General features: G+C 36.8%; 1 protein-coding gene across 8 annotated transcripts in view; it reads right to left on the reverse strand.

The window, feature by feature from the left end:
- Nucleotides 1-1,201: 1,201 nt before the first annotated feature.
- The window catches only part of LOC106081458 (heme transporter FLVCR2), a 166,845-nt gene continuing 147,276 nt past the window's right edge, over nucleotides 1,202-20,770 (reverse strand). For all 8 annotated transcript variants that reach the window (XM_013243419.2, XM_013243421.2, XM_013243427.2 and 5 more), the window contains exons 8-12: nucleotides 14,169-14,310; nucleotides 7,145-7,341; nucleotides 6,825-6,949; nucleotides 1,958-2,068; nucleotides 1,202-1,830 (exon numbers count right to left, since the gene is read on the reverse strand). In XM_013243419.2, coding sequence (XP_013098873.1) covers nucleotides 1,548-1,830; nucleotides 1,958-2,068; nucleotides 6,825-6,949; nucleotides 7,145-7,341; nucleotides 14,169-14,310 — 858 coding nt within the window. In that variant the 3' untranslated portion in view covers nucleotides 1,202-1,547. The remainder of the gene's footprint in view (nucleotides 1,831-1,957; nucleotides 2,069-6,824; nucleotides 6,950-7,144; nucleotides 7,342-14,168; nucleotides 14,311-20,770) is intronic.

Consider the following 20,770-nt stretch of genomic DNA (forward strand, 5'->3'; position numbering starts at 1 on the left):
TCAAATTTTAAAAAAGGGGATTACATTTCCAACTTATGTTTAAAATGAGTCGTTTAGTAGTTTGAGAGAAAAATCCCAAAATTTCCCATTTGGAATTTTTTTAGGGAAATTTTTAAAAACTTCGAATTCCGCAACAGTTGACAATATTTTTTAAAGTAATATCAAAAACATAAATAATTTTTACACTCATCAAATTTTACTAAAAGAAGAAAAGTTTTCCCTTCGAGGGAAATTTTTAAAAATGTTTAAAAATGCAAATGTTTGCTACATTGTTGTTGAAAATGTGTTGTTAAGTAGTTTGTCTGAAAAATCCTAAAATTTCCCATTTGGGATATTTTTAGGGAAATTTTTAAAAACTTTGCATTTCAATAAATGTTGACTCTATTTAAAAGTAATTTCAAAAAAGTAACCTCATATAAAATGTTACAAGGTGAGAAAAAAATTTCCATCCGAGGGAAATTTTAAAAAATTATTGAAAATTTAAATTTTTTTGTTTAAAGTATTTTATTGATAGTTCGACGGAAAATTCCCAAAATTTTCCATGTGGGATATTTTAGGGAAATTTTCAAGAATTACGTTATATCTGCTGCAAAAACTAAATCCAAAAATCTAATTTTGTACTTTCATATTAATTTTCTTTAAAGGGAGATAAATTTCCTTCAGGGGATACTCAATAATTTGAATTTTATTTGACAGAAAAATTCCATAATTTCCCATTGGAGAAACTTACAAAAGCCTTAATAAATCAAATAAAATAATTAAATTTTGTACTTCCATATTCAATTTTCCTAAGGAAGAATTTTGAAAAACAGCAAACTTTTTATATTTCAAAAAGTGTATCAAATTTTAAATATAGCTTAAAAATAAAAACTTTAATTTTTACGTCTGTATCATATTTTTCTTAGGAAAATGTATCCCAAGGTGAAAACATATTTTGTAATTCTGCTTCCATTTAATTTTTTACATCAATGAGACATTTTCTTTTAATCTTAACTTTTTTTGTTATAGAATTCATCTTCATTGAAGGACACTTGTAAACCAACACAATTTCTTTGTTCGTTTAAGGAATGCAAATTTGTTTGTGCATTTTGGGTTTAAATGTGAATTTTATTTTATTTCTAAATCACAAATAAAATGATTTGAATGTTGTAGATTTTAAAATCCATATGGAGCTAACAATTTCCCGACAAAAACATAACAATTAAAACTTAATAAAACTTATATTTATACATATTTACATACATAAAACTAGAAAACTAAATTTAAAAGAAAAACCTAAACATTCACTTTGTGTGTGTGTGTGTTTGAGGACACCAAAGTTTTAAAATTATTATTTGAATTCAAATTAGCGATTTTGTTCAAGTAACACAATTAGTAGAAAAAAAATTTCAATGCTTTACCCATACCGATGTTTATCCAAGGCCACAAAGTGGCGGCACCTGAAGTTTCTGAAACTGAAATTTTTTTTTACATTTTTTTTATTCATTCTTTGCTTGGAAGCAGCAAGAGAACAAACATTGTGTTACTTAAACAAAATCTATACGATCCTATGGATTTCCTGTATTGCCCGTCTGTTGTGCATTCTGACGTCTCAAATCGGAGCCAATGAGAGCGGTAATAATGGTGCCCCCTATCAACATGATGGCCATGGTAACATTGGCCGTTATATCACCATAATCACCCAAGAGCCAGGAATACAGCGATGTGAAGATAATGCCAAAGACTTGGGAGGCTGCATTCAAAAGGCCAGAGGAAGTGCCTTCCGGCTCGGGGTAGGTCAATTCAGCACCGAATTCAAAGCCAACCGGCAAATAGCCAGTCATGAAGAAGCTAAATTTGAAAAGTGAACAAAGAGGAAGGAGAATAACGGAAAAATAAATCAAAATGTTCTTGTTAAATGTTTTCAAAAGAAATGCATTCTTTCAGTATTCACTCCAACATGCATACTCATACTTACCCCAATAAGGATGCCGTTACATAAACGACTGCAATACTTCCGGTATCCAAAGTAAACGCAAACACCCACATACCCACCATGGAAAATGCGTACACAGCCAATGTAGTTTCTCTGTTGTGGGCAACACACACACACACAACGACACGGGCAAACACATAAATACATGAAAGAAACAAGGAAACGGAAAAGAAGTTAGAAACACAAGTCAGTCGGTTTAAATACCAAAAGACATTAACGAAGGAAATGTTATCAACTCTGGAGTAACAGTAACAGATACCCAAACTATGCAGAGTGGAAGAATGTTATGGCGAGATTGAAGCAGTTATGATATTCCTTGCAATCTATCAAAATACCCAAAAGGATAGTTGTGTCCTTCAAAAAGTATCTTTTATGATATGATTTAAAATTTTTGTATGGAAGATGTTTGGCACAATGGTTGGTTAAAAATGCAAATTTCAATTAAGAGCTGAAAGCTTAAATTTAATTTTAGAAGCTTTTATATATTTCAGGATGGTTTAGTTTCTGTAAATTCAATTTGTATGGAAATTGGGTGAGCGTTTTTTTAAGATGATATTAAAAATAATTGGTTATGAAAATATTCTGTGAATTTTTGGGGCTAAATTTTTTGTGTCAAAAATTGTGAAAATTAAGTTAGAGAATTAAATTTAGGCAATGTTTAAAGTTTTTACATTTGGCACATACAGTACATAACATCAGATCAAAAACCAGTAACCAGGCAAAAGTCGGGCGGAGCCGACTATATAATACCCTACACCTACCTTACAATTATAAATTCGTGCAGTAGATATATGTATATAAGAGCCATATCTAAATCTGACCAACTTTTTTTCGAACAGATCGTTTAAAAATTGTTGTTACTACGGCAACATAAGTGCAAATCCCACGATAAATATATATGGGAGCTACATCTAAGTCTGAACCGATTTTGATGAAATCTTGCAGATATGTTAAGATCAGTAACAAAACAATTCATGCCAAATTTTGTGCAGATCCAAAAAAGTGACATATGTGAAATTGGACAACACATACGACCTGCACCTTGATTACAAGAATATATGGACTCACAGGCGGACATGACTAAATCGAATCAGAGAGTGATTCTAAGTCGATCATCGGTATACTTATCAATGGGTCTGGCTTATTATATCTGTCCGTCCGTCTGTTGTAATCACTCTAGAGCCTTCAAAAATTGAGATATTGTGAGCTGAAATTGGGCACAGATACGTCTTTTTAATGCGGGCCAAATACGACCAAATTTGAATATAGATGCTATATAGACCGATCTGACGATAAAGAGTCTAATGCCCATAAATGTTTTATTTATTACCCGATTTCGCTGAAATTTGAAACAGTGTGGCAATTTAAGCCTCCCGATATCTGTCCTAAATATGGTTCAGATCGGACTATATCTAGATATAGCTGCCATATAGATCGATCTCCCGATAAGTGGTCTGAAGGCCATAAAAGCTTTATTTTTTAACCGATTTTGCTGAAAATTGAATCGGTGATTTGTTTTAGGCCTTCCAACATAGGACCCAAATAGGGTTCAGATCGGACTATATTTAGATATAGCCGTCATACAGACCGATCTGCCAATAAAGGGTCTGAAGCCCCTTAAAAGCTTTATTTATTATCCGACTTCGCTGAAATTTGAAACAGTGAATTGTTTTAAGCCTCCCGACATGTGACCAAAATATGGATTAAATCGGACTATATTTAGATATAGCTGCGATCTCCAAATAAAGGGTCTGAAGCCCATAAAAGCATTATTTTTTAACCGATTTCGCTGAAATCAATCTACAGTCTTTAACAATAGAGATATTGAGCTGAAATTTTGCACAGATGCTTAATTTGTTCATAAGCAGCTTAAACTCGAAGATGGGCTATATCGGTCTATATCTTGATATATACCCCACATAGACCTATCAGCCGATTTGGGGTCTAAGGCCCATAAAAGCCACATTATTATCCGATTTTGCTGAAATTTGGGACAGTGAGTTGTGTTTGGTCCTTCGACATCCTTCGTCAATTTGGCCAAGATCGGTCCAGATTTGGATATAGCTGGCATATTTGCCGATCCGCCGATTTAAGGTCTTAGGCCCATAAAAACCACATTTATTATCAAGTTTTGCTGAAATTTGGGATAGGGAGTTGTGTTAGACGCTTCAACATCCCTCTTCAATTTGGCTCAGATCGGTTCAGATTTGAGTATAGTTGCCATATAGACAGATCTCTCGATTAGGGGTTTTGGGCCCATAAAAGGCCCTTTTATTGTCCGATGTCGCGGAAATTTGAGACACTGAGTTAAGTTAAGCCCCTCGACATACTTCTTCAATAAGGCACCAATCGTTTCAGATTTGGATATAGCTGCCATATAGACCGATCTCTCGATTTTAGGTTTTGAGCCCATAAAAGGCGAATTCAATGTCAGATTTCGCCGAAATTTGGGACAGTGAGTTGTGTTAGGCCCTTCGACATGTTTCTACAACTTGGCCCAAATCGGTTCAGATTTGGATGTAGCTGCCTTATAGACCGATATCTCGATTTAAAGTCTTGGCCCCATAAAAGTCGCTTTTATAATCCGATTTCACTGACACAGTGACTTATGTTAGGCTTTTCGACATCCGTATCGAATATGGTTCAAATTGGTCTATTTTTACATATAGCTACTAAAGAGTCCAATATAGCTGCTATGGGGCATAAGGTATGCATTTTTCACCGAATTTTGACAAAAGGTGGTTTATATATATACCCGAGATGGTGGGTATCAAAAGTTCGACCCGGCCAAACGCCTTTTTACTTGTTTTAGTTATCCTAGCAATAATTTTTTGCCTGTTTAACAGTAATACATGTTCAATATTTAAGCAGATTATGTAGTTGAAATAGCAGATTTTGTTAGTTGCAAGAGCATACAAAAATGTTTGCTCGAACAGCAGTCCTTTGTTTGCTGATATAGCATTTCGTATCAGTTCTTCCATTTTCAGCAGAAGAAAACTGTTGTTTTAGCAAAACATTTTTGCTATTTTGAATAACAAATTCCGTTGAGTGTATTCATTTCAAAAAAATATTTGTTTTTTTTTATTTTTGGCACACTCTAATATACTTTTAATCAATTCTCTAGAATTTATTGGAATATCGGTCTGCATTACAGTTACACTCAGATATGTAACTATTGGGTTGCCCAAAAAGTAATTGCGGATTTTTCATATAGTTACTGTAACTTTTAGCTTGCTTTAGAAAAAAAGTGTAAAAAAAGTATATTTGATTAACGTTCATTCTAAGTTTTATTAAAAATGCATTTACTTTCTTTTAAAAAATCCGCAAATACTTTTTGGGCAACCCAATAGTTGAAATAGCAGATTTTGTTAGTTGCAATAGCATACAAAAATGTTTGCTAAAACAGCAATCCTTTGTTTGCTGATATAGCATTTCGTATCAGTTCTTCCATTTTCAGCAGAAAAAAATGTTGTTTTAGCAAAACATGTTTGCTATTTTGAATAACAAATTTCGTTAAGTGTATGCGGTTCAAAAAAATATTTTTTTTTTTTTTTATTTTTGGCACACTCTAATATACTTTTAATCAATTCTCTAGAATTCATTGGAATATCGGTCTGCATTACAGTTACACTCAGATATGTTACCACAGGGTTGCCCAAAAAGTAATTGCGGATTTTTCATATAGTCGGCGTTGACAAATTTTTTCACAGCTTGTGACTTTGTAATTGCTTTCTTTCTTCTGTCAGTTATCAGCTGTAACTTTTAGCTTGCTTTAGAAAAAAAGTGTAAAAAAAGTATATTTGATTAAAGTTCATTCTAAGTTTTATTAAAAATGCATTTACTTTCTTTTAAAAAATCCGCAATTACTTTTTGGGCAACCCAATATTCGCTTCATCTATGCCAAATCTCAGTGCAGTATCTTTATAAAGCGTGCTAATAACTGAGTTGTAAATCAATTTTTAAATTCAATATCATTTGAATTCGAGTCACTTCCATAACTTTTAGCTCAGCATTGCATATTCAAAACTTGTTTATACATTAGATTATGTTTTATGTGTAATAATTTCCAATACATTGATAATGCCATTGGGAAAATGAACTTTTCATCGCCAAACCCCGTTTGCCAGAACACTTCCTCTATTCGTTCAAATGCAATATGAAGCAGAAGGAAAATAATAAACAATAATGCTTAGTATTCGCATAATGCAAAACATGGCAATCGCATGGCATCGAAGCTGAGCTGAACTAAGGGGAAGAGAGGGATGTGCAAAGACACTATGACTGGTGTTTTGAATCGCTGGCGGTTGTAATGTTGCAGAACATTTCAATGGGTTTGCTTTAGTTTTACAACTTTTCTGTTGCCAATGGCGATTAAAGAAAAGGGAAATCAAGTTTAAAGGTCTATTAACAATTGTTTGACTCGAAAAAATTGGTTTTGAGAAACACAGAAATGGTTAAAAATTAGATGGGCATCTTTAAGCTTTTTTAAGGTGGTTTTTGCCAGCACATTATGCAGAGTGGCTTATGATTAACCTTTAAGTATATTTGTTTGGGTATGTTACGTATACGCCTCAGTGATTAGGGTCTGCCATTAAATATTGATGATCAGGGCGTATACACGTTATACAAAATGCTTTTGTTTATATTTATCATACGCCATAACAATGTGGTGGCTTAGAATGAGAGAAGGCACTTGGTACTGGTAAAAAAAGGATGCTCTTTTTTTTCGTAAACACCAACAAAGATTTGTTTTTATGATGGTTGCGCGTGTTTTTTGTTTGGTTTTAGTTGTGGATATCTTCATTTCTTTCCACCTGTACCATAAATACAAAACTTGGACAGAACTTACTTAAATTTATGAGATTTATCCAAAACAATGCCCGAAACCACTGAGCCCAACATGCCCGACAAGACAATGGCCAAACCAATGCGTCCCGTATCCACTTCATGGCCAGGATAATATTTAAGCACCACCTGAATGAAAAAAGAGGAGCAGCAGAAAAAGGAAGAAACAAAACAAAACAAAAAGAAAATACATAACTTTATTAAGCATACTTCTGAGGATAAGCGTTTAGTTGTTTTTGTTCTTGTCGTGGGTGAGAAGTACCCTCTCTATAAATGCTTGTATTAGCTGCAAATGCTAAATCAAAGTGCTCTTGGCCAACTTACCGGATTGAGCAGCGTTGAAATGGCATAGAACACACCCACATTCATGCCATACGAGATGAGCAACAATATGTAATTGCGATTACACATTAAATTCTTTAACGAGCTTTTGAATGAGACCTGATTTTGTGCTTCAATGGAGCCGGGCAGGGCCACCTTCTGTGCGGCCGAGGGCGGTGTGGGCGGTTTGTCCTGGAAAACTGCAATGACAAGAAGACAAAAGGCAAAGAAATAAAGTTAACAAAATTCAAATTACTAAATAGGGGTAAAGTCTTTTAGGTTGATACCACAGTTTTAACACAAACGAAATGGGAAAATAAACTTTGACAAGACGATGTGGAAATATATTATCGCTGGTAGTTGGGCAGTTTTGGTCCTTGTTCACAGTTTGAGAGAAAGTGAAGATTTGAGATATTCGCGTGAATGATAAGTAACTCATGCACAAGTTTTATACCCACCATCGAAGTACAGCGGGGGGGAGGGAGAATACTTACTTGGGACCCTATAAAGTATATTTTTGGGAGGTGTGAGAGCAACATTATGGTACTATAGATAGCATTAGCCACGGTTGAAACTTATACCTAGGACGTGTTGTCCTTAGTTTTCTGGTGATATAAATGAAATGATGAAACGGTCGGTAGGACGGCGAAAATCCTATGGGGGCATCCAGATAGTGAGAAGAGACGAGGCTATTACTGAAAGGAAGTAAGAAGGAGGTCAGTATAGCTATTGGTATCATAGCGGGACACATAGGACTACGAGCTCACTTATGTGAAATCGGTGCGGCAAGTGATAGCATGCGGGAAAGATGATCAGACGTTGAAGCATTTCCTTTGGCATTGCCCGGCTTGCGCGTCTTTTACAGATACCGGCACATAGGTGGAGACACAATACCAGACATGAACTAACTTAGGGAAGTGGTATTGAAAACAACTAAGGATTTTGTAAGTTGCACGGAATTCCTAACTTGAAAATTTTCTTTTTAGAGATTACTTTCTAGTTTATAGAGCGCACAACAAGCCGATTACTAGCCTAGGTGTATGTCCTTAGTGGCAAAATGCCAATGCAAATTTGCCCATGAACATTCCACTAAGGAAGAGGGGCAAACTTCTCACATATCAATGAGTGCTGTCCTATTGAAGTTTTAAACTCAATGATAAGGGACATCCATTTGTAGCCGAGTCCGAACTGCGTGCCGCAGTGCGACACCTCTTTGTGGAACAGTTTTTACATGGCTGCCTCCCAAATGTCGCCAGCATTAGTAGGGGATAACCACCGATGAAAATTTGTATGATGTTCACGGCAGGATTCGAACCCAGGCGTTCAGCGTCATAGGCGGACATGCTAACCTCTGCGCTACGGTGGCCTCCTTGTCCATAGTCCATAGTGGCATGGGGCGGATTAACATTTGCACCCTCTTTTCAACCTAACCTAACCTAAATATATTCTTGGTCTTGACATTCTGAGTCGATCTAGTCATGTCCGTCGTCCGTCCGTCTGTCAAAATTACGATGAAGCTAGCCAATTGACATTTTTCACACATACTTTTTATTTAGGCCACCGTGATGCAGAGGATAGCATGATCGCCTATGACGACGAGCGCCTGGGTTCAAATCCCGGCGCGAATATCTAGAAATTTTTCAATTTCGGTGGCTATCCCCTTACTAATGCTGGCTAAATTTGTAAGGTATGCTGCCATGTTAAAATTTCTCTATAAAGTGCTACCTCTATGCGGCATAAAAAAGGAAGCCCCTTGCCATTGAGCTTAAAACATTAACCGGACTGCACACATTGACATGAGAGAAGTATCTTCTGCTCCTAAATGGAATGTTCATGGAAAATTTAGGGTTTATTTTTATACCCACCACCGAAGGATGCGGGTATATTCATTATGTAATTCCGTTTGCAACACATCCGAATATCCATTTCCGATTCTATGAAGTATATATTCTTAATCAGCGTAAAAGTCTAAGACGATCTAGCCATGTCCGTCCGTCTGTCTATTGAAATCACGCTACAGTCTTTAAAAACAGAGATACTAAGCTGAAACTTTGCACAGATTCTTTTTTTGTCCATAAGCAGGTTAAGTTCGAAGATGGGCTATATGGGACTATATCCTGATGTAGGCCCCATATAGACCGATCCGCCGATTTAATGTCTTAGGCCCATAAAGGCCCGATTTTGCTGAAATTCGGGATAGTAAGTTCTTTTAGGTCCTTTGACATCCTTCTTCAATTTGGCGTAGATCGGTCCGGTTTTGGATATAGCTGTCATATAGACCGATCCGCCTATTTAGGGTCTTAAGCCCATAAAAGGCGCATTTATTTTACGATGTTGCTGACGGTGGGTTAAGTAAGGCCCCTCGACATCTTTCTTTAATATTGCCTAGATCGGTCAAGATTTGGATATAACAACCATATAGACCGATCCCTCGGTTTAAGGTATTTCGATGTCGCCGAAATTTGAGACAGTGAGTTGTATAAGACCCTTCGCCATTCTTCTTAAATTTGGCCCAGATCGGTCTAGATTTGAATATAGCTTGAAACATAAAAGGCGCATTTATTGTCCGATGTCGCCGGAATTTGGGATAGTGAGTTAGGTTAAGCCCCTTGACATATATCTGCAATTTGGCCTAGATCGATCAAAATCTGCATATTGCTATTATTTAGACCGATCTCTCGATTTAAGGTTTTGGGGCCATAAAAGTCACATTTATTGTCCGATTTCGCCGAAATTTGGGACAGTGAGTTATGTTAGGCTCTTTCAGAGTTTTCTGCAATTTGGTCCAAATCCGTCCGGATTTGGATATAACAGCCACATAGACACATATTGATGCATTTGAAGCAGTTTATAGTATGTATTACATTTGTGATTGACACCGATTTTTATCATTTTTCTGTGTAGGATATCTTATGATGACTCACATTTACGTGACAAACAGGTACGAAAACGTACCAAATAGACTCCAGGAAAAAAATTACGCCCATAAACAAAACTTTGCTTACGTAAAAAGCCACGCTCTTGGAAAAATCGCTTTGGACAAATCAATCACGAGAAAATTTACGCACGAAGGAACAAAATTACGAGAATTATCATATTTAAGTGATATGACACTAAATATGGGTTTCAGCGATACCCCTATGAAATGTACACCCAGAAAAATTAGTCTGCTGATATCAGCAAACACGGTCTGCTAATATTTAATGAAAAATTTTGAACTTTTGAATAAATCCATTAAAAATTGTTGAACTTCGAATCAACAATTAAGGCAATTGTTATAATTTAACAAAAAAATGTGGCAATTTTGGTCGTCAATTTTTTATTCAAAAGCATAAATTAAAAAGTAGTAGTTGTTTTGTCTGCTGTTATGTGAATACGACCAAAAACTAGCAAATTGTAGAAACTTCGAAAAAAATTTAAGTTATAGGCTTCTAAAATTAAATGGAATGTAAAATTTTTTTCAAATATTTATAACAATTTTGAGCTTTTTTTAACTTTTCAAAATTTGAAAACAGCAGAAAATGTTTGCCGTTTTAGCAACAAATTACTGCTGTCCCATTTTTGGCAGATTTTCTGCTGTTTCAGCAAACATTTGTTGTTGTTTTTACTAACAAATTTCTATGAGTGTACCAAAGTCTCATCTTCTTCCTCAAATACATTACACAGACTGTCATTTGTGGCAGTTGTTCTGCATAAAAGTTCATGTAGTCCTACGTGACCTGTTAAGATGCCGAAATCCATACTGACCTCCTTTCTATTTCCTCTAAGGAACAGACTCGTCTTCTCACGTTACGGATGCCTTCATTTGTTTTTTTTTCGTTATACTACCAACCGATTCAGGCGAAGTTCGCCCACGCCCTATATGGACTGCGTTGCCCCGAAATATTTCTCATTCATCAACTTAACTGGTGACAGTCTTGGGATTCTATGGCCTATTCGTCTTCCCTTTCGTTTTCCTTATTTCGCTGTGTCCCGAAACCCTAATGATGTTTATAGTGTTATCCTCACATCTCCTTCTTAGACTCCAAGTCTGTTCGTCACCATACCGCCTTGGTTGTTATAGCCCTGATGGTCAGTTTACTGTCCGTAAAGATGTTCGCACTCGATGTCCATAAATACCATACCACCAACCGCATTCCATAATCAGCCGGAACTCCGATTGCAGGATGGCATATATGGAAACGGAAACAGATCTCAGTCTATGGGTTCTCAAAGTAGACCTCCAGACTTTCATTTTAGCATGAACCTCCAGATGGCAATAACAGAGTTCCACCAATGCAAGATTGTGCAAAAGTGCCCCGCTCTAGATCTTAAGTGTCTTCTCAGGTATCCGATCCGAAACCTTTTCTATTTTATCTAGGTTTGCTATCGTCGCCTACCTACCATCCCAATCCACATACTCGTTCATGGTTCCAACCCAATCCTGGGTTCGAACCCAATTCTGAACAGAGTTTGCTCCGGACTATCATTTTATGCCACAGACATCCAATACAAACCAAAGACACAACATAACTGGGAGGACCTTACGACAACAAAACAGGAAATAAAATCCTAAAGGCATTTCTGCTTCCTTGGTATTTCATTAAAGTTATCTGTTTTGAACTGGTTAAGATTAACAAGTAAGAGCGTTCTAAGTTCGGCCGGGCCGAATCCTCTATACTCTCCACCATGGATCCCATTTTCGAGTTCTTTGCGAGGTATTTCTTTTTAGGCAAACAAAGAATGATAGAAAAGAATTGTTATGCTATTGGAGAAACATCAAGTTATAGTCGGATACGGACCATAATTAAATTGAATGTTGTAGACCATAGTAAAATTCATTGGGTAATATTTCAGTCCATTCGGATAAGAATTGCGCCTTGTAGGGGCTCAAGAAGCATGTTCGGGAGATCGGTTTATATGGGAGGGATACAGGGCTATAGATCGATTAAGACCATATTGAACACGTATGTTGAAGGTCATGGGAGAAGCCGTTGTAAAAAATTTCAGCAAATCAGATAAAAATTGATCGATTTCAAACATATTTGGCACAGTTGTTGAAAGTCATAACAAAACACTTCATGCCATATTTTAGCCCAATTAGCGCAATGAAAATTGCGCCCTCTAGTGGCGCAAGAAGTCAAGACCCAAGATAAGTTGATATGGCAGCTATATCAAGTTATGAACCGATTTGAACCATACTGAGAACAGTTGTTGGAAGTGATATCATAACGCCACGTGTAAAAACTCAGCCCAATCGGATAAGAATTGCGCCCTCTAGATGCTCAAGAAGTCAAGATCCAAGATAGGATGATATGGCAGCTATATCAAGTTATGAACCGATTTAAACCATATTTTGTGCAGTTGTGGGAAGTGATACCAAAACACCACGTGCAAAATCTGAGCCAAATCGGATGAGAATTGCGCCCTCTAGATGCTCAAGAAGTCAAAACCCAAGATCAGTTTATATGGCAGCTATATCAAAACATGGACCGATTTGGCCCATTTACAATCCCAACCGACATACACTAATATGTCGGTTGGGATTGCAAAATTTCAAGCGACTAGCTTTACTCCTACGAAAGTTGGCGTGCTTTCGACAGACGGACGGACGGACAGACGGTCGGACATGGCTACATATATATACACTTTATGGGGTCTTAGACGCATATTTCGAGGTGTTACAAACAGAATGACGAAACTAGTATACTCCCATCCTATGGTGGAGGGTATAACAACAGTTGAACAGTTGGACTCCAAGCAGTTTAAAAGTTAATAAAATTTTACCCATCAACATTTTAACAAAAAACCAATAAGGAAGGGCAAAAGTCGGGTGGTGCCGACTGTATAATACCCTACACCTACCCTATAAGTATAATGTGGGAGCTATATCCAATTCTAACCATTTTTGATGGATATCGGCGAGCAAAAATATGTTCAAACTGTAATAACTGCCGTTGATAAATGACAACATTGTTGCAAATTACCCAAAATCTGATGAACCTATGTATGGGAGCTATAACTAATATTGAATCGATTTCCATGAAATTCGCCAGTAATGTCGAGAGTCACTAGAAAATCCTTCCTGCCAAATTTCGAGAAAATTAGGTAACAAATGACCATTTTATCGCATTATTACTGCGAATCGGACGGACATATATATGGGAGCTATTTTCAAATCTGAACTGATTTCTATGAAATTCACCTGTAATGTCGGGAGTCATAAGAAAATCCTTCCTGCCAAATTTCGAGAAAATTGGTTAACAAATGACTATTTTATTGCAGTATTACTGCAAATCGGACGAACATATATATGGGAGCTATATCCAAATCTGAACCGATTTTTTCCAATTTCAATAGGCTTCGTCTCTAGACCGAAAAACACGCCCATACCAAATTTGAAGACGATCAGATGAAAATTGCGTAATTTGTGCACAAATTAACATGGACAGACGGACAGACAGACAGACAGTCGGACATAGCTAAATCGAATCAGAAAGTGATTCTGGGTCGATCGGTATCAATGGGTCTATCTCTCTTCCTTTTGGGTGTTACAAACTAATTCACTAAGTTATAATACCGTGTACCACAGTAGTGGTGTAGGGTATAACAACGGGGATACTTTTCTCATATCAATGGGATCTGTCCGATTCAAGTTTAAGCTCAATGATAAGGGACTTTCTTTTTATTTCCGAGTCCAAATGACTTGCCGCAGAGCGACACCACTTAATAGAGAAGTTTACACGGCTGATTACGATTACCAAAGGTAAATACCTCACAGGTGAGTTAGGGGGGTATTAACTGCTTCAGTGCCTATACAGTTGTTAGTCATAATTCTGGATGAGGTATTGACGTAGAGGCATAATAGGCATTCCTAACAATAGGGTGAGCCCAACTACTTTCTTGCTAATCGTTACAACCATCTTCCCAAAATTCTAATACCTCGAAATGGTGTAGGATATATAGGTACATAACTGCTAACCTTTAACGAGTTGCCTACAAAATCAAATATCCAAAAAAATAGAATAAAAAACATGTGATGACTTACATAGAACCATTAGTATGGCCAAAACGGTTGTTACTCCAGCCACATAATTGAACATCCATTGCAAATCATGGCCAACCAGATCCAAGTCCTCGTTATTCGCCACCAGCATGGGGGGTAAGACAAACCCTAAAGCAACGCCCAGCTATAAAATAGAAAAGCAAACAAAAAATGCAGATAGGGAATAATTAAAACTCGTCCTTCCAACGTCTCCATAAATGTTTAATGGCAGCCATAATTTTTGGTCAACAAAAACAAAAACAACAATGAAAAAACGGCAAAACCCAAAAACAAGACAAACATTGGAAACATAAAAAAGGCTCAGTGAAAACCATATACCAAAACACAAATACCCATACATTCACAATCTCACTCTGCTTGCGCTCTTTTGGCAACAAGGATTATGTGCTGTTGACTTTTTTATGACTTTACACAGCGATTTCAGGGGATTTTTTTTACAAAAATTGTTTTTCATATTGCCCTCCCACTCCTTCAAACATCAAACTGCGTTTTTTGTTATTTGGTTGCATTGCATCGTGTTGCCAGCCCCCCCCCCCCCATTACTCTAGGCTCTGTCAATACATGTTCTAGTCATTCATTCAATTTTTAAGCCAGTTGTCACAGCGGCCCAGTGGACTCTTTTAATTTTTTCTTTGCTCTGTACGGTACGCTCCTAACGTCCATTGAGCCATGGCTAAAAAATGACAGTTTTATCGTTTGGCAAATTGTTAAGGACACATGACTGACATCTTTCCCGATGGTCACACATCATAAAGAGTAATGGGGATGAGAAGACTACATGGCAGCTCATAAAAAATGAACTTTGCTGAGGGAAGGGCGGCATGGAGCAGAAGATCACATACACATGTGAGAGCATGATATGCTGGCCATTAGGTGGAGATTAATTTTGGCCAGAGAGTAGAATTGTTGGAAGAAAAATCGGACGAAATGAAGATTTACACCCCCAGGAAAGATGACATCATTTTAAAAGACATTTTAAATGAACAAGATGAAAAGAAAGTAATCTGCTTAGAAAAAGGGGAAATTTTTAATTAAGAATGTAATTGAGAATAAATGCAAAGATGTTTGCTACTTTTACTTAAGAAGATTTAAATTATATAAAAGGATATGAAAACTTTCATCTTGTTTTTTTAATTATGCCAGAAATTTTTTGCATTAGTTTAATTTTTTTTTACAAATTTCGCCTTAATAGCAATTTTTGTTAAATAGTTGAACCACATCTAAAACCTCTGGAAAGGACTTGTGGAGCGATTGGAATCCTGTGGATGTCTGGTAACGTATTCAAGTTCTTTTCTTGAACCGATTTTCCTTTCAACACAATATAGGGAATATATTGGGTTGCCCAAAAAGTAATTGCGGATTTTTTTTAAAGAAAGTATATGCATTTTTAATAAAACTTAGAATGAACTTTAATCAAATATATATTTTTTTTACACTATTTTTCTAAAGCAAGCTAAAAGTAACAGCTGATAACTGACAGAAGAAAGAATGCAATTACAGAGTCACAAGCTGTGAAAAAATTTTTCAACGCCGACTATATGAAAAATCCGCAATTACTTTTTGGGCAACCCAATATAATTCTGAACCAATTCTGATGGACCTCGGCGGATATGTTTAAATGGGGTTTTAAACGATTCGTATCAAATTGCGTGCAAATATGTACAAACTGTTATAACTACGGTTGACAAATAACAACGGTTGCAAAATTATCCAAAATCTGACGGGAGGTATATCTAAATCTGAACCGATTTCGAGAAAACTTCTTAGATATTGTGGTAGTCGTCGAAGAAAGCGTTGTGCAAAAGTTTAGCAACGTTCGTCAATAAATGCGCTTGCAGTGGCTCTTGGTGTGAAAATCGGGCCCTATATATATATGGCAGCTATATCTAAATCTGAACCGATTTTTATGAAATACACTAGCAATGTTAGGAGTCATAAGAAAATACTTCTTGCCAAATTTCGAGAGAATCGGTTAACAAATGAGCACTTTATTGCAATATTTCTCAAAATCGGCCGAAGACATATATATGGGAGCTATATCTAAATCTGAACCGATTTCAAGTAAACTTCTAAGATGTTGTGCTAGTCGTCGAGAAAGGCGTTATGCAAAATTTCGGCAATATTTGTCAAAAAATGCGCTTGCTGTGGCTCTAGAAGTGATAATCGGGCGATATACATATATGGTAGCTATATATAAATCTGAACCGATTTCTATGAAATTCACCAGTAATGTCGAGAGTTAAGGGGAAATCCATTCTGCCAAATTTCCATAGAATTGGTTAACAAATGACCACATTATTGCAATATTATTGCAAGTTGGACGAACATATATATGGGAGCTATATCCCAATCTGAACCGATTTGTTCGAATTTCAATAGAAAATCCTTCCTGCCAAATTTCGCGAGAAACGGTTAACAAATGATCATTTTATTGCATTATAACTGCAAATTGGACGAATATATATATGGCAACTATATCCCAATATGAACCGATTTTTTCCATTTTCAATAGGTTTCATTTCTAGGACGAAAAACATGCCTGTACCAAATTTTAAAACGATCGGATGAAAATTGCGACCTGTACTTTGTACACAAATTAATATGGACAAACGGACAGACGGACATAGCTAAATCGAATCGGAAAGTTATCAATGGGTCTATCTCTCTTCCTTCTGTGTGTTACTAGCAAATGCACTAAGATATAATACTCTGTAACACAGTGGCGGTGTAGGGTATATAAATGGCATGGCATGTCATGTAAGAACTTCTCCTCAGATAAGTGTCGAATTGTGGAGCGCCGCACTGTGGTATAAAAAAAAACTAGTAAAAATCAAGTAAAAGCATGCTAATTTCGGCCGGGCCGAATCTTATCGCCCTCCCCTATGGATCGCATTTGGCGAGTTCTTTTCCCGGTATCTCTTTTTAGGCAAACAAAGGATAAAAGGATTGGTATGCTATGAAGCTATATCAAACTATAGTCCATAGTAGAAGTCATGTAAAATTTCAACCAATTCGAATAAGAATTGCGCCGTTTAAGGGCTCAATAAGTTAAATAGGGAATCGGCTTATATGGGTGCTGTTTCAGGCCATAGACCGATTCTGACCATATTTGACACGCATGTTGAAGGTCATTGGAGAAACCGTTGTACAAATCGTTGTAAACATTTCAGCCAAATTGGATAATAATTACGCCCTCTAGAGCCTTACGAAGTCAAGATCCCAGATCGGTTTATACGACAGCTTATATCAGGTTATGGACCGATTTGAACCATACTTAGTACAGCTGTTGGAAGTCATAACAACAGGTTATTCAAATTTTCAACCAAATCGGATAGGAATTGCGCCCTTTAGAGGCTCAAGATGTCAAGACCCCAGATCGGTTTATATGGCAGCTATATGAGGTTATGGGCCGATTTCCACCATACTTAGCACAGTTATTGAAAGTCATAAGGAAACACGTCATGCCAAATTTCAGCCAAAACGGATAGGAATTGCGCCCTCTAGAGGCTCAAGAAGTAAACTAGGGAGATCGGATTATATGGGAGATGTATTATGCTACAGTCCGATTCGGACTATATTTGACACGTATGTTGAAGGTAATGGGAGAAGCCGTTGTTCAAAATTTCAGCCAAATTGGATCCCCAGATCGGTTTATACGACAGCTATATCAGCTTATAGACCGATTTGAACCATACTTAGCACAATTGCGTCATGGGCGGACATGTGGCCGAGCCTCTAGTGGACGCAATTATTATCTGATTTGACTGAAATTTTGCACGTGGTGTTTTGATATAACTTTCAACAACTATGCTAAGCATGGTTCAAATCGGTTCATAACCTGATATAGCTGCAAAATAAACCGAACTCCCTATAGGTTCTTCACTTCATGAGCCTTTAGACGGCGCAATTCTTATCCGATTAGGCTGAAGTTTTGCACAGATCGTGATCTTAATCAGTGCATAACCCGATATAGCCGCCATATAAATCGATCTCCCGATTAGACTTCTTGAGCTTCTAGGGGGCGCAATTCTTATCCCACTTGGTTGAAATTTTGCATATGTCGTTTTGGTATGACTTCCAACAAGAATGGTATAAATCGGTTGATAACCTGATATAGCTGTCATATAAACCGATCTCCCAATTTGACACTATGAGCCGCTGGAGGGCGCAATTTTTACTCCATTTGCCTGACATTTTGGAGGAGGTATTTTTCTATGACTTCTATCAGCCATGAAAAGTACGGTCCATATCGATCAATAACAAATGCGATTCATGGTGGAGGGTATTTAAGATTCGGCCCGGCAGAACTAAGCACGCTTTTACTTGTTTTTCATATGCTTTAGTATAAGATTGCAAACAAAATATGGCTTAAATCGCCCCGGGCATCTCAGAGATGTGGCGTTTTTGGAAAGTGGGCTAAGGGGAGGGTCCACCCACTTTCAAATATCAAAAAATTAATACCCTTTTTTCACCACGGGACCAATCTGTACCATCTGTCTATACGCAACACATAAACAAAAAAGCAAACCGGCAAACAGAAATTGATTGATTTTCATATAAAAGATTGGATTTTTTACAACCTTATACGGAACATTAAAGCATTTAAATTTAATAATTATATTATGACCCCAAAACCCTGGGTTCAAACCCCGGCGTGAATATTTTAAAATTTGTGGCTGTTATTATGCCTTAATTAATGTTGGCTACATATGTGAGTTATCCTGTCATGTTAAAACTTCTCTACCAAGTGTTGTCGTTATGCAGCACGCCGTTTGGACTCGGCATAAAAAGGAAGCTCCTTATCATTGAGCTTAAATTTCAATCGGACTGCACTCATTGTTATGAGAGAAGTATCCCTTCTTCCTTAATAGAATGTACATGGGTAATTTAGTGGTAGTAGTAGTCATTTTTTTATATATTCTCCCATTATAGCAATAATTTACAATTGTTTCTTTAATTTCCCCACTTAGCATTAAATTTCCTCCATTATTTGCAGTTTTGAGTAATTTTTTCTAATTTTTTGCTTTCATGAATTTCCCAAAAGCCATATTAACGCTTAAATGAATATTCATATGATTTTTTTCTCCCACTCCCACTCCCATTGCCATTGCCACTAGGGTAGGCAGCCATCTCGTCATGGTGGTTAATTTTTGCCCATCTGTGGCCTTCAACTTTGGCTTTTGTTCGGAGATGCTTGATTGATAATATCAATGGGTCCGCCCGCCGTGCCAGCCAGCAGTGCTTGTGAAATGTTTTCTTTTGTGGCGCGAAATAAAGAGGCGCCCATTAACATAATGGCCATGGACATGACCACTGCTAAGGCCAAAAAAAGAAACTTTTTTTGTTTGAGGAGTAACACGGACTCCTGTCTGGACCACAAAGAAGAAGGTAGAAGAAGAAAAGAAACTGAAGACTTGAACAAGAAGGTTGGCTATGTACATGTATATATGGGGTAATCCATGGCAAAGAGATTTTTTGAAAAATTTCTATTTTTTTATATAATTTATAATTTTACAAAAAAAAAAATATATATAAACAAGTAAAAGCGTGCTAAGTTCAGCCGGGCCGAATCTTATATACCCTCCACCATGGATCGCATTTGTCGAGATCTTTTTCCGGCATCTCTTTTTGGGCAAAAAAGGGTTAAAAGAAAAGATTTGCTCTGCTATTAGAGCGATATCAAGATATGGTCCGGTTCGGACCACAATTAAAATATATGTTGGAGACCTGTGTAAAATTTCAGCCACTTCGAAGAAGAATTGTGCTCTTTGGGGGCTCAAGAAGTAAAATAGGAAGATCGATTTATATGGGAGCTGTATCGGGCTATAGACCCAGTCAGACCATAATAAACACGTATGTTGATGTTCATGACAGGATACGTCGTACTAAATTTCAGGCAAATCGGATAATAATTGCGATCTCTAGAGGCTCAAGAAGTCAAGATCCCAGATCGGTTTATATGACAGCTATATCAGGTTATGAATCGATTTAAACCTTATTTGGCACAGTTATTGAAAGTCATAATAAAATAAGTCATTCAAAATTTCAGCCAAATCGGTAAAAAATTGCGCCCTCTAGTGGCTCAAGAAAATCAAGACCCAAGATCGGTTTATATGGCGGCTATATAAGGTTATTGACCGATTTGAACCATACTAGGCACAGTTGTTGGATATCATAACAAAATACTTCATGCAAAATTTCATTCAAATCGGATAAGAATTGCGTCCTCTAGTGAATCAAGAATTCAAGATTCAAGATCGGTTTATATGTTCAAAAATTCAAGACCCAATATCGGTTTATATGACATCTATATGAGGTTATTGGCCGATTTGAACCACACTTGGCACAGTTGTTGGATATCATAACAAAATACTTCGTGCAAAATTTCATTCAAATCGGATAAAAATTGCGCCCTCTAGTGGATCAAGAATTCAAGATTCAAGATCGGTTTATATGGTCAAAAAGTCAAGACCCAAGATCGGTTTATATGACCTCTATATGAGGTTATTGGCCGATTAGAACCATACTTGTCACAGTTTTTGGATATCATAACAAAACACGTCGTGCAAAATTTCCTTTCAATC

This window comes from Stomoxys calcitrans, chromosome 5, assembly GCF_963082655.1.
Source record: "Stomoxys calcitrans chromosome 5, idStoCalc2.1, whole genome shotgun sequence".
NCBI lineage: Eukaryota > Metazoa > Arthropoda > Insecta > Diptera > Muscidae > Stomoxys > Stomoxys calcitrans.